Source organism: Bubalus kerabau, chromosome 3 (genome assembly GCF_029407905.1).
Source record: "Bubalus kerabau isolate K-KA32 ecotype Philippines breed swamp buffalo chromosome 3, PCC_UOA_SB_1v2, whole genome shotgun sequence".
Lineage (NCBI taxonomy): Eukaryota > Metazoa > Chordata > Mammalia > Artiodactyla > Bovidae > Bubalus > Bubalus kerabau.
The window spans coordinates 60,218,448-60,233,868 of record NC_073626.1 but is presented as its reverse complement, the minus strand read 5'-3'; the positions used below and the strand labels follow the sequence as shown (position 1 = coordinate 60,233,868).

General features: G+C 39.3%; 1 protein-coding gene across 1 annotated transcript in view; it reads left to right on the top strand.

The window, feature by feature from the left end:
* Positions 1-15,421, top strand: part of ANKAR (ankyrin and armadillo repeat containing) — a 52,179-nt gene that overhangs the window by 15,823 nt on the left and 20,935 nt on the right. Inside the window, exons 7-11 of the mRNA XM_055571961.1 lie at positions 3,695-3,896; positions 6,413-6,621; positions 10,430-10,534; positions 11,735-11,976; positions 14,904-15,072. Coding sequence (XP_055427936.1) covers positions 3,695-3,896; positions 6,413-6,621; positions 10,430-10,534; positions 11,735-11,976; positions 14,904-15,072 — 927 coding nt within the window. The remainder of the gene's footprint in view (positions 1-3,694; positions 3,897-6,412; positions 6,622-10,429; positions 10,535-11,734; positions 11,977-14,903; positions 15,073-15,421) is intronic.

Here is a 15,421-nt window from a genome sequence, read left to right as displayed (position 1 = left end):
AAGTTCGTGACATTGTACGGGAGACTGGCATCAAGACCATCCCCATGGAAAAGAAATGCAAAAAAGCAAAATGGCTGTCTGAGGAGGCCTTACAAATAGCTGTGAAAAGAAGATAAGCGAAAAGCAAAGGAGAAAAGGAAAGATATAAGCATCTGAATGCAGAGTTCCAAAGAATAGCAAGGAAAGATAAGAAAGCCTTCCTCAGCAATCAATGCAAAGAAATAGAGGAAAACAACAGAATGGGAAAGACTAGAGATCTCTTCAAGAAAATTAGAGATACCAAGGGAACATTTCATGCAAAGATGGGCTCGATAAAGGACAGAAATGGTATGGACCTAACAGAAGCAGAAGACATTAAGAAGAGGTGGCAAGAATACACAGAAAAACTGTACAAAAAAGATCTTCATGACCCAGATAATCACGATGGTGTGATCACTCACCTAGAGCCAGACATCCTGGAAAGTGAAATCAAGTGGGCCTTAGGAAGCATCACTACGAATAAAGCTAGTGGAGGTGATGAAATTCCAGTTGAGCTATTTCAAATCCTGGAAGATGATGCTGTGAAAGGGCTGCACTCAATATGCCAGCAAATTTGGAAAACTCAGCAGTGGCTACAGGACTGAAAAAGGTCAGTTTTTATTCCAATCCCAAGAAAGGCAATGCCAAAGAATGCTCAAACTACCACACAATTGCACTCATCTCACACGCTAGTAAAGTAATGCTCAAAATTCTCCAAGCCAGGCTTCAGCGATACGTGAGCTGTGAACTTCCAGATGTTCAAGCTGGTTTTAGAAAAGGCAGAGGAACCAGAGATCAAATTGCCAACATCTGCTGGATCATCAAAAAAGCAAGAGAGTTCCAGAAAAACATCTATTTCTGTTTTATTGACTATGCCAAAGCCTTTGACTGTGTGGATCACAAAAACTGTGGAAAATTCTGAAAGAGATGGGAATACCAGACCACCTGACCTGCCTCTTGAGAAACCTATATGCATGTCAGGAAGCAACAGTTAGAACTGGACATGGAACAACAGACTGGTTCCAAATAGGAAAAGGAGTACGTCAGGGCTGTATATCGTCACCCTGCTTATTTAACTTCTATGCAGAGTACATCATGAGAAACGCTGGGCAGGAAGAAACACAAGCTGGAATCAAGATTGCTGGGAGAAATATCAATAACCTCAGATATGCAGATGACACCACCCTTATGGCATAAAGTGAAGAAGAACTAAAAAGTTTCTTGATGAAAGTGAAAGAGGAGGGTGAAAAAGTTGGCTTAAAGCTCAACATTCAGAAAACGAAGATCATGGCATCTGGTCCCATCACTTCATGGGAAATAGATAAGGAAACAGTGGAAACAGTGTCAGACTTTATTTTTGGTGGGGGGGGGGGGGGGTCCAGAATCGCTGCAGATGGTGACTGCAGCCATGAAATTAAAAGATGCTTACTCCTTGAAGGAAAGTTATGACCAACCTAGGTAGCATATTCAACAGCAGAGACATTACTTTGCCAACAAAGGTTCGTCTAGTCAAGGCTATGGTTTTTCCAGTGGTCATGTATGGATGTGAGAGTTGGACTGTGAAGAAAGCTGAGCGCCGAAGAATTGATGCTTTTGAACTGTGGTGTTGGAGAAGACTCTTGAGAGTCCCTTGGACTACAAGGAGATCCAACCAGTCCATTCTAAAGGAGATCAGTCCTGGATGTTCTTTGGAAGGACCGATGGTAAAGCTGAAACTCCAGTACTTTGGCTACCTCATGCAAAGAGTTGACTCATTGGAAAAGACTCTGATGCTGGGAGGGATTGAGGGCAGGAGGAAGAGGGGACGACAAAGGATGAAATGGCTGGATGGCATCACCGAATCGATGGACATGAGTTTGGGTGAGCTCCAGGAGTTGGTGATGGATAGGGAGTCCTGGCATGCTGTGATTCATAGGGTCGCAAAGAGTCGGACACAACTGAGCGACTGAACTGAACTGAACTGAACTGATGATATAGAACTTAGACTGCTAAGACAGGCAGGAAGCCACTGAAATTTTCTGAGTTGGGCGAAAAATAGTGCTTCACTGAGGAAATACCATTTTGGATGAGGAATAAATAAGATTTAGGTAGACCCCAATCATAGAGGTATTGTTTGGGAGAAGGAAGCTTTCAGACAGCAGAAATAGCCCAGGGTGATCAATAATTCATCATCCAAATCAAGGAGTTTGAAAATGAATGGGCACTATTAATTATTATGCTGGGCAACAGGCGTAGACCAGTACTTTCCTGGGAGCCTGGAATGTGTGGTCAGTCACTGTATGTTTGAGGAGCTACAAGAATGAAGAGAACAAGGTGTGTATGTTGCATCTCTTTCCATCTGTCTTACCTCTCTCTCTTTCTTCCCTTCTTTCTTCCTTTCTTTTTCTTCTTGGAGGGGAGATGGTTCAGGTTAAGTTGGAGCTAGTGCATCCCTTTTTTGTGCATCATTATCAAGTGGCCTCAGGAAGCCACTAAAGAGTTTTAAACAAGAGGTAAAAAAGATCAGATTTACGTTTTGAAAAGTGAATTGGGAAGGGCAAGAGCAAAGTGGGGATATCAGTTGAGGTTCTAGAGATACTTAGACTTGGTGATGTGCGTGCGTGCTCAGTTACTCAGTCGTGTCCAAGTCTTTACAACATCCTGGACTGTAGCCCACCAGGCTCCTCTGTCCATGAGATTATCCCAGCAAGAATACTGGAGTGGGTTGCCATTTCTTATTTTAGCAGATCTTCCCAACCCAGGGATTGAACCCGCATCTCCTGCATTGGCAGGCGGACGCTGAGCCTCTTGGGAATCCCCAGACTTAGTAATGAGAGCTGGTTATGAAGCTGAAATGAGAGGACTCTTCCAGGTTTATGGTTTATAGAACTGGCTGGATGACAACATCCTTCATGAATTAGGGAGCAATGAAAGAGGATCAAGTTTGGAGGAAAAGATGGGAGGTCAGTTTTGAATATGATAAGTTTGAAGGGGGTGTGGAGATGCCTAACGAGATAATGGATCTGGAGCTTGGAGAATAAATCAGATCTAGAGGCATAATCCTAGGAGTCATCAATTTATAGGTTGTAAATGAAGCCATTGAGGAGATAAAAGTCTTAAGGCTCATTTTGACATCAGGATAATGAAAAGGTCCCAAAAGAGACTGCACAATAAGTAGCCAGATAAATTGGAGAAAAATAAGAGGGTCTCATACCTCAAAAGCCAGGGGAAGAAACCATTTTAAAACTAAAGTGTTCAACTTACTGTTGAGAAGATAAGAATTGAAAAATACCCACCAGGATTTAGTGACATAGAGATCTTTTATGAGCATATATATTTTTTTATTTTAAAGAACTTTATCTTACTACAAAGCATTTGAATAAAATGGAAAATAATTTAAACAAGAAATAGTTTATAACACTGATAAGACTATTTTATATATTGAGTTAAATTTTCAAATATTTAATATTTTAAGTGTTATATTTATTCTTCATAACTTATAAAGAAGTATTTATTTTTAATGGTCAGGTATCCCAAGTTAAAGAAATATAGAGTTGCCTAAATCCTTTTAGTGATCTTCTTAGAGCTTTTATATCACACAGAACTAAGCTCTGTGGTTGGGCATGATTAATAAAAAGGCATGTTTTTTAGGAATGTTAGATCTTTGAGCACTGAAGTAATTGTCTATCCATTCTAGGTCCAACACCTCTACACCTGGCAGCACAGGCTTGCTCCTTAGAAACAACCATCTGTCTACTCTGTTTCAAAGCTGATTATACACTTTCTGAAAAAAGAGGCTGGATGCCAATTCACTTTGCTGCTTTCTATGACAATATCTGCATCATAATTGTTCTCTGCAGGAAGGATCCTAGTTTACTAGAAGCTGAGACAACAGCTGAGTAAGTTACTAATCATTTGTAAAAATACAAATTTCTGCTTTCATGTCTTGCCCCAAGCACTGACCCTAAAAGGAACGGTTGTTATGACTGATTTCAAAGGCTATGTCGGGCTTACTCTGCTGCCTTTTCTGGTCACTATCTTCTTCTACCACTTATCTTTAGAATTTATAAAGATCGAACTTCTGTTAACCTGTACAAGTTTTCTGAAAGACTAAGGAGTAAGTCCTAGGAACTTTTTCCTAACCTTTTTCCAAAGGGTGGTTCTACAGATTAGTTTATCAAGTTAACTACTTAGTGTCTTAGAAGAAACATGAAACAAGGGAAGGAGGAAGTTGCTCTAAATTGAGCCTTATACAACCAGGAGGCTGCTCCAGACCAAGGTGGGCAGACCATGGACAACAGGAGAAATATCTAGTGGTATCCAAGACAGAAAGACAATACAAAGAGGGAAAACAACTTTGCAACAGGGAAACATCCCACGCAATGTTCTGTTTTACAACTTAGCTAACTCATGACCTTTAGGGTGAAGGCAAACTTCTCCTGAGGGTACTTTCTTGGCCAGTAATCTAGCTACTATGTTATAGTTTTGATTTAGGCAGAGTTTCAGATATCTCTGAATCTTCAAATAACTTGTCCATTATTATTCATTGTAGAAACAAATCCTCCCTAGGTTGGGGCAGAGATGCATGTGGAGAAAGCTTTCTGGAAACCAGGATCTCTGGCAAATAGACTCTGGAAAGAGCCAAGAGAAGTGGAGGTCTGAGTGCAGTTCTTAGTTCTGTCGTGTTTTGACAGTGTGTCTTTGAGCACAAGTGGGGTAAAAGACTGGAAGTACTAAAAACGTCACACAGTTGAAAATGAGAAGTTGAAGTAAGAAGCTATCTGTGAACATAAGGAAGAAGCAAAGGATTTATAGAGAGGACAGTTACCAAGGTTGAGATCTATGTGGAGCTCATGAGAAGTGTGACCATGTGTGATATGGAGACAGATCAGGAGGGTATGACGGGGACCTGTGTGATCAGGACACAGATGGTGGTTAGCATGGGTGTTAAAGTCACTGATAACAGAAAGGAGGCATGTTGGTGAGGCAACCAATGCATGAGCTAGGATGGTGGTAGGGACCCACTGGCAGGAGGGCAGTGGCAGTGCGGACCTGGAAAGGGTAATATAATCTGATAACCTATTTTTCAAGCGAGGGAAATAAGAGCAATGGTGTTAGAAGTATTATAGAAGTAACCTTTATTCCTACCACTGAGTAGGAGAAAGAAAAGAACAGGAAGAAAACATTCTTGTTCAAATAGAAAAGGGAGAAAATGAAGAGATGTTTACTCATAAAGGACAAGTTTTCCCTGGGTCCAGGAAAAAGAGGATAGAGGAGAGGCCTGGGCCAGCTGGATATTAGTGAGTTCAAGGACAGGCAGCAAGAGAAAGGGGTTCAGAAGGCATGGTTGTAAGGACTAGAAAATTAATATTTGAGGCCATGTAATATGGTGAAAAAAGGAAAGGAGACTATGCATGAAGTCTGTGCTAATAAGCTGATTGTTGGTACTCTCATTCTTTTATGGACAATAAAGTAATCCAGTTTGCTTAAGGTCACATTTTTACTCAATAGATCTGTTAGTAAAGTTATAGTCAAGGTTGCCTTGACAAAGAGAGCCCCAAGTATCTGTATTTTAAATAAGGATAAACGTAGTTCTTTTTCGTGAAGTCTAGGCTGGTGGGCGAATGCTGGTGTAACAGGCTGGCAGTATGAGAAACCAGAGGTCCTGCTGTGGCGTCTTCGTGTGTGGTTCCCCTATTCTGGTACAGAATGACCACTTCTGCTTTCATTATTGTGCCTGCATTCTAGCCTTGAGAGAAAGAGAGAGGACAAGTAAAGGCACACTCCATTTCTCTTTAAGAAATCGCCAGGTAACTTCTACTAACACCACACGGGCCAAACTCAGTCGTGTGGCCATACCTCTCCACATGGGAAGCGAGGAAACGTGGCATTGGGCTGGCCAGTCTTGTGCCCAGCCAAAAGACCTTCACTGTCTAAAAAGCAGATCCTGAGTTTTTGACAAAAAGTATTGGTTTCCGCCACACTGAGGATGCTGGCATTTGAGAAGTGGACATGAGTTCTAAAGAGACGGGTTGACACACTGTCTGAGCCTCAGTTTCATCACTTGTAAAATGGGCTGATCATACTTGCCTTGCTTCTTCACCTTCATTCATAGACTTGTGACGAATCAGTGAGATGGCATAGTCCAGGAACTCTGTACAGATTATATCAACTTCTGAACAGCTTACAAGGCATGATGGTTAAGTTGGGAGGGAGGGTGGGGCAAACACTAAGGACAGTTAAGGCCAGGGGGGCAACTCTATTTACCTGTGGTATCTACAGAAGAACACTGTGGAAGGAAGAGAAGGTGATGTAGCCATCAGAGTTCCTCCAACAGCGGTTTGGATAGCTTTCCAAAAAGGGATTCGACACTATATGCGTGCTCAGCTGTCACCAGGTTTTCCTCCGTTTTTAGGAATCAGTGTACCCCACTGCTTCTTGCTGCCACATCGGGAGCCCTGGACTCTATTCAATACCTGCTTTCTCTTGGTGCTAACTGGAGAAAAACAGATATTAAAGGAAATAACATCATTCATTTATCAGTGCTAACCTTTCACACAGAGGTGCTCAAGCATATAATAGAGTTAAATATTCTTGAACTCCCAGTTTGGAAAACATTGGTAGGTGAGTATGGAGCACATACTCTCTTTATAAATAAATGTTCTTATCATTATTCAATTTAATTATTGACACTCACTCTGAAATAGAACAAATAAAGCATGCATCATATTTTGAGTTAAAACCAAAAATACAAAAATACTGAACTATTTTTGTATGTGAAAAATTAGTTTTATTTCTGAATTAAAATAAAAGAATAATAACCCAGATGGTAATTTATACAATTATATTTATTTTTACTTTTCCAACTTTCTCCAAAAGCAACCATCCTCTGTTCCATCAAAAAAAAAAAAAAAAAAAAAAAAAGAAGAAGAAAAAGAAATAGGAAATTAAAGTTTGAGTGGAAAATACAAGATTCATTCCTCACCTCCTAATTTTAGAAACAGTTTCAGCAACATCTTTCCTCATATTTTGATAATGTTGTATGAAAAAATTCTATTTGAGTTCCCCCCACTCAATTTTTATTCGATCTAGCCAGAATTATTATAAAGGTAAGAATTACTGGCCAACTGAATGTACACATCTAATTTTACTCCCTCCTAAGTCCCAACTAAAATTACATGGCAATTAAATAGCAGCAAACAAGCACTGAAGAGAAAACCAGAAGAAGCAATAAAATGCTGAAAGCAGACAGGCAAATCCTAGGACTTAGCAGACCAGAGAAACTCATTCCAAGCCAACTGTGGGAAAGCTGAGACTATCTCAGATTCGCACTACAAATCCCCACTAGGCTGGCTGGAGAGCTTTCTGCAAAGGCTAACCGGGAAAGACCTACAGATCTAAAGAGGGAATTCTCTCTGACTAACTGGAAACTGGGAATCTGAACCAAAAGAAAAGCAAAGCAAATTTCAAAGATGATAGCAAAGGGAAGTCCCAGAATGGAAAGAGTGTACCCAGACCAGCAGGAAAATGTGGCAGGAATGACCAATAGGTACAGAGAAAATGAAGCAGATGAAATAAAATAAGGAAATTATCACCTCTAGGTGATACATAGATATATGTTTATATATATACTATCTATAGATACAGACAGAGAAATAAATGTGTATATATACTATATCAGCCCAAGAGATACTGAATAGGGTTTTCAGTGTTTATTTGTGTGCATATATATCACTGTATATCTTTTTCTTCTCTGATTGCTGAGGCTAAGACTTCTAAAACTATGTTGAATAGTAGTGGTGAGAGTGGGCACCCTTGTCTTATTTCTGACTTTAGAGGAAATGCTTTCAATTTTTCACCATTGAGGATAATATTTGCTGTGACATTGTATATGTGATGCATATCTATAGATAGATGTATATATCTATGCTGCTGCTGCTGCTAAGTCGCTTCAGTCGTGTCCGACTCTGTGTGACCCCATAAACGGCAGCCCACCAGGCTCCCCCGTCCCTGGGATTCTCCACGCAAGAACACTGGAGTGGGTTGCCATTTCCTTCTCCAATATATCTATAGATATGTATAGATATGTATATATAATATATATCTATCTAAATCTATATCTGGGCTTCCCTGGTGGCTCAGCTGGTAAAGAATCTGCCTGCAATGTGGGAGACCTGGGTTCAATCCCTGGGTTCAGAAGATCCCCTGGAGAAGGGAACAGCTACCCACTCCAGTATTCTGGCCTGGAGAATTCCATGGGCAGTAGAGTCCATGGGGTTGCAAAGAGTCGGACATGACTAAATGACTTTCACTTACTTTCAAATATATATCTGTATATCTATATCAGATATATAGATATGCATATATATACTATCCATAGATATGTATATAGATATTATGTATATTTATACATAAATAGTATAAATATACCCATATATATAGATAGTATGTGTGTGTGTATATATATATATATATATATATATATATATATGAGAAACTAAGAAGAGTATCTTGTTACTTTTGATAAAGGCTAACACATTTGAAATACAGTGGTAAGTTGTATCATAGAAAAGCAAGAAAATTCCAGAAAAACATCTGCTTCTGCTTCATTGACTATGCTAAAGCCTTTGACTGTGTGGATCACAAAAAACTGTGGAAGATACTTAAAGAGATGGGAATACCAGACCACCTTACCTGCCTCCTGAGAAATCTGTATGCAGGTCAAGAAGCAACAGTTAGAACCAGACAGGAAACAATGGACTGGTTCCAAATCTGCAAAGGAGTACATCAAGGCTATATATTGTCACCTTGCTTATTTAACTTCTATGCAGAGTACATCATGCGAAATGCTGGGCTGGATGAAGCACAGGCTGGAATCAAGATTGCCAGGAGAAATGTCAATAACCTCAGAAATGCAGATGACACCACCCTTATGGCAGAAAGTGAAGAGGAACTAGAGAGCCTCTTGGTGAAAGTGAAAGAGGAGAGTGAAAAAGCTGGCTTAAAGCTCAACATTCAAAAAATGAAGATCATGGCATCTGGTTCCATCGTGGCAAATAGATGGAAACAATGGAAACAGTGACAGACTATTTTCTTGGGTTCCAAAATCACTGCAGATGGTGACTGCAGCCATGAAATTAAAAGACGCTTGCTCCTTGGAAGAAAGCTATGACAAACCTAGACAGTATATTCAAAAGCAGAGACATTACTTTGCCAGCAAAGATCCATTTAGTCAAAACTATGGTTTTTTCAGTACTCATGTATGGATGTGGTGAGAGTTGGACCATAAAGAAAGCTGAGTGCTGAAGAATTGATGCTTTTGAACTGTGATATTGGAGAAGACTCCCGAGAGTCCCTTGAACAACAAGGAGATCAAACTAGTCGATCCTAAAGGAAATCAGTCCTGAATATTCATTGGAAGGACCGATGCTGAAGCTGAAGCTCCAGTACTTTGGCCACCTGATTCGAAGAACTGACTCATTGAAAAAAGACCCTGATGATGGGAAAGATTGAAGACAGGAAGAGAAGGGGATGACAGAGGATGAGATGGTTGCATGGCATCACTGACTTGATGGACAGGAGTTAAAACTTTCCAGGATTAGCTCTTGGAGTGGAACCTGAATTTTAAAAGCGAATACCATGGAGTCAGCTACCTAGGTAGAAGCTGGGATTAGATTTGGTATTATGGGGGCTGGGTAAAAAGAGATGAATGAAGATATTTCTATGAGGCTTTGTTTGCACCAGATAAATTGTTTAGAATCATGTATATTTGTATTATTTCCCATCTGGAGTATAGGTTCATTCAAGGTTTTTAAAAGTATCTTCTTCATACTCAGGCAATGTATAAAGCTTCATATATGATTTAATGCTGGGAAAGACTGAAGGCAAATGGAGAAGGGGGTGGCAGAGGATGAGATGGTTAGATAGCTTCACTGATTCAATGGACATGAATTTGAGCAAACTCAGGGAGACTGTGGACAGAGGAGCCCGGCGTGGTATAGTCGCAAAGAGTAAGACACAACTTAGCAACTGAACAACAGCAACAGATTTTTATTGACAGTAATGTAGTTTACTTTGCTATGCTTGAAAACCTATACTCAAATTTTATTCAAGTGATTTCAGGCATAAGAGCTATATTATTTTCCAGATGATTTTTGAACCATGTGACTGCCCAATCTAAGTCATTCAGGCCAAAGATAAAGAATTTTAGGATATTTTATGCTAATTATATAGATTATAAACTTTGAAGATCATGGGTTTTCAGTCTGTCTAAGCACCTCACATGCACAGAGGGAAATTTAAAGAATGCAGTTGGTGGTGATGTTGGTGATCTCAACTCATGGCTTCAGTTGGCGTATACAGAAACAGAATCAATCGTTCTCTTACCTCTTGTGAAATTACAACGTGTATTTTTCTGTTGAATACTTATCAGAAATGTTGCAGTGCGAAAGCTATAAGCGAAGGATGATGGCTGTCATGTCTTTAGAAGTAATCTGCTTAGCAAATGATGAATACTGGAAATGTATTTTGGATGCAGGTGATGTAAAATCTATCAACTATCTTTTACTTATGCTATTTTATGTAGAGATATGCCCACTAACTTTAAAACGTATTTTTAATTGTGAAGAAAACTTTTTAGTTGATCTTAAGTTTCTATTTTTCTTTTTTCTAAGATAATTCCCTTTGCCTGTAAATCTTGAGTTTTATATTTCAAGTGAAAGTGGCAGAGGACTAAAAACTATATAAAGCTCATTTCTCTAAAACTTTGCAAGCTTGAAAGTTATATTAAATTAATTTACCATTCTACCTGTATGTTTACTTTCACTTAAAAATTATCCCTTTTCTCTATTTGTACACTTTATTTATAAAAATAGCAGTTACAGGATCAGGCCTGGGTCTGTAACTAGTTCTGCATTTAGAACTTAGACTGATTGCTTACTTTTCTGTATGCTTAATTTCCTCATTAGTAAAATAGTTACTACCTCATAGGATTGTTTTGAGAACAGCACTACCCATTATAACTTTCTGAAATGATGGAAATATCCTATCTACACTATCCATTATGGTAGCCATTAGTCTAATGTGAATATTGGGCCCAAATGAGATGCTTCAGAAATATTGATTGACTGAATAAATGAATGAATGAAAAAGTTATAGGCAGTCCCCTAACATGTTCCTAAAAACAAGTACAAAAAGTTTTTGAATAGTGTTTTTCCTTCACACTGAACCTAAGTAACAAGCATCCAACTGAAGCCATATTTTCTATGTTCACCGTGCCCATTGACTTCTATCTTTGAACCAATTGTTTTCATTTTTCACGGCTGCTTATATAAAATATGGGTAAAATATAATAAAGTGCTCAAATAATTGCATATACCACTGCCACGCAAAGTTGATGCGATAACCAAAAGTGAACTCTACCATATGGTAGCTCAAATAATTTATTTTTCAATTATCTTAAGCCAAAATTCAGTGTTTCAAAGGTGGCTTAGTGTTGCCAATATGAAATGTATGATTGTGTGCTGTGTGAAAATCCAATGTGTGGACAATGAGAACTGCCCATACTACAGACAAGACGGAAACGTGCATTGGTGTGGTTTCAAATGATAATTTTATAAATATTTCATCAAATTATTTGCTAATTGTTTATATGGCAATGCCCATAAATATTGTCTATCATGATAAATTGACTACAAATAGTTACAAACCATGCTCTTTCTTGATCTTTTCGTTGTAGGCACCATTCCTGCATTAATCAATCTATTAAAAGGCTCCAAAATAAAATTACAGTGCAAAACAGTTGGGTTATTGAGTAATATCTCAACCCACCCAAGTATAGTGCATGCTTTGGTAGAGGCAGGAGCCATTCCAGCTTTGATTAACCTACTGGTTTCTGAGGAACCTGAACTACACTCTCGCTGCGCTGTCATTCTATATGATATCGCTCAACTTGAAAACAAGGATGTTGTTGCCAAACACGTAAGCACTTTTCATAGAACATCATTTTGACTGAGTGACTCTCTCATATGGAAGCTAGAAAGATGCCCTTTTCATTCTGCAGTGGCCCTCATAAGCTCCCAGGGGAGAATTCCAATCTCAGTGAGGATGCAAAGAGCAAACCAGCCACAAGACCATGAGCACCAAAACGAGCAAGAGCAAGAACAAGAGCTCTGTGCCCAGAACAGGCACAGTGAGGGCTGTGTGTCAACCCTGTCCTGAAGTCCCACTGTTTGACATTATTTCATTTCCCCCTACCCAGTCCTACCCTCCTTGTCTCTTGCTATGTTTTTGGCCTTATTTATTTTTGTGTGGACTACTGTTTATCTTTTATATCTCTTCACATCTTTCCTGGGCTTTTCCAACTCATTTCACTGCCCCTTGTCTCTAAAAATCTTCCCTGAGCCCTGCTGTCTCTTCTGTGCACCTTGTTTTATAAAGGTGATTGCCTAATATATTTTTTTCACTGATAATATCAAAATCATTTTCAGTTTTTTGTATACTTTGTGATACATTTTTTCTGATGAGCATTCTTTATCTGTCATAAGTTCTTCCTATTTTTTCTCTTATAATATGTTTGAACAGATCCTGTTCTAGGTCCTTTTTGATCAGTACTCAGCTTGAATGTGGAGAAGGCAATGGCACCCCACTCCAGTAGTCTTGCCTGGAAAATCCCATGGATGGAGGACCCTGGTAGGCTGCAGTCCATGGGGTTGCTAGGAGTCGGACACGACTGAGCGACTTCCCTTTCACTTTTCACTTTTGTGCATTAGAGAAGGAAATGGCAACCCACTCCAGTGTTCTTGCCTGGAGAATCCCAGGGACGGGGAAGCCTGGTGGGCTGCCATCTCTGGGGTCACACAGAGTCAGACATGACTGAAGCAACTTAGCAGCAGCAGCAGCTTGAATGAGATAAGTTCTTTCTAATCAAGATTGCTGGGAGAAATATCAATAACCTCAGATATGCAGATGACACCACCCTTATGGCAGAAAGTGAAGAGGAACTAAAAAAGCCTCTTGATGAAAGTGTAAGTGGAGAGTGAAAAAGTTGGCTTAAAGCTCAACATTCAGAAAACTAAGATCATGGCATCTGGTCCCATCACTTCATGGGAAATAGATGGGGAAACAGTGGAAACAGTGTCAGACTTTATTTTTCTGGGCTCCAAAATCACTGCAGATGGTGACTGCAGCCATGAAATTAAAAGACACTTACTCCTTGGAAGGAAAGTTATGACCAATCTAGATAGCATATTCAAAAGCAGAGACATTACTTTGCCAACAAAGGTCCGTCTAGTCAAGGCTATGGTTTTTCCAGTGGTCATGTATGGATGTGAGAGTTGGACTGTGAAGAAGGCTGAGCGCCAAAGAATTGATGCTTTTGAACTGTGATGTTGGAGAAGACTCTTGAGAGTCCCTTGGACTGCAAGGAGATCCAACCAGTCCATTCTGAAGGAGATCAGCCCTGGGATTTCTTTGGAAGGAATGATGCTAAAGCTGAAACTCCAATACTTTGGCCACCTCATGCGAAGAGTTGACTCGTTGGAAAAGACTCTGATGCTGGGAGGGGTTGGGGGCAAGAGGAGAAGGGGACGACAGAGGATGAGATGGCTGGATGGCATCACTGACTCGATGGACATGAGTCTGAGTGAACTCCGGGAGTTGGTGATGGACAGGGAGGCCTGGCGTGCTGTGATTCATGGGGTCGCAAAGGGTCAGACACAACTGAGCTACTGAACTGAACTGAACTGAATCTAGCTATTTGCAGGAAATACATGTAGGAAAGAGCCCAGGTCCATGTTCTAGGCTATAAGAATATGACATAGGCTGCAGGGTTGTATGCATGGGAACTTTTAGCTTTGCTTTCCCTTAGCTGACAGCGATATAGTACCCATCATGTCATTTCTATTTCCTCCACAGTGCAAAAATCTGTCTCTTTTTATCTCACCAATAAGTCTACTTCTTCTAAACATCTTATCAGTATAATTCTTTATTCATCCTTAACTCTCAACACTTGATGACTAACTGGTCCAGGGAAGATCCTGCTGCCATCCTCCATGCCCATTCCTATTGTTCCAGACAGGGAATTGTGTGTGTGCGTTTTCCTGTCTCTGAAAGTAGAGCCATTTACTTTAGAAAACTGTGTTCTGCCAGTATTTCCTGTAGCCAGTGGCCATGGGAGATCTCTCTCATCTCTGTTGGTTACTCATAAACATTTATTATCGTTCAGTATTACAGATGTCTCCTAGCTTTATTGAAAATAATGTTACACCTCTGTTTCTTGTCTTGTTTAATATTCTTGCATTATTACTGCTAGTAGGGAGAAGTGCCATCTTTACGCCACTTAAAATTAGTAAACTATATTTACATTTAAAAAGAATATTTTGTGTTATATAAATATAACTGCCAATTACCAGTGCAATGTATACAATGACAGATATTTCCAAATGGGCATTGTATTCAATTGATATTACTCAGTTGTTTCATTTTTAGATACTTAAATGTTACAGTGAACTTGCAGCCTCAAATTATTTTGGTATAAAGGAGGCTATTTGAAAATATATTTATAGGAACTCCCCTGGCTGTCCAGTGGTTAGGACTCTGTACTTCCAATGCAGGTTTGACCCCTGGTTGGGGAACAAAGATCCTACATGCTGCATGGCACGGCCAAAAATGAGAGAAAATATATTTATAGAATACTCACCTTAAAATTAAAGCTCAAGACATGCTCAAAGTTGTGACACCTGTCACTTAATGTACCATATCAGTACACACATTTGTTTATGGGCAATTGTTCTGTCCTAAATAAGCAGATATTTATATCAAGAAAGATTATAGACTTGTGTTTCTAAATAAAGATGGCAGACCTCCTAAATAAATTTGATTATAATTAAATACTATTTTATTTTTAGAATGGAATCCCAGCTCTGATAAATCTCTTAAACTTAGACATAGAAAGCGTGCTAGTAAATGTGATGAACTGTGTGCGGGTCTTATGTATGGGAAACAAAAATAACCAAAGAGCAGTGAGAGACCATAAAGGCATCCCATACCTTATTTCATTTCTCAGTTCTGACTCAGGTAAGTCTCTATTTCTATATATTTTAAAGTGACCAGATATATTAAGTGAAGCAAATAAAGGTTTGGACTTGTCATTTATGAATAGATGTCCTGGATTTAACTTAGGATGGATCTAGACATGTGTAGTATAACTTAACTTCTGAAACACTTAAATTTAAACCACTGGATTTATAAAAGGAATTGATTCTCAAAGCCATTAATTTTAAAAATGTTGAGCTAAACATTTGAAAAAATGGAAACATTGGCACAAGTAATAAAAGTAATGTAGTTAATATGCCCAGGGATGCCAGTAGACATCTCCTTGGGTGAATAAGACACATGTTGATCATTGGAAGCTATTTTTCAGGTT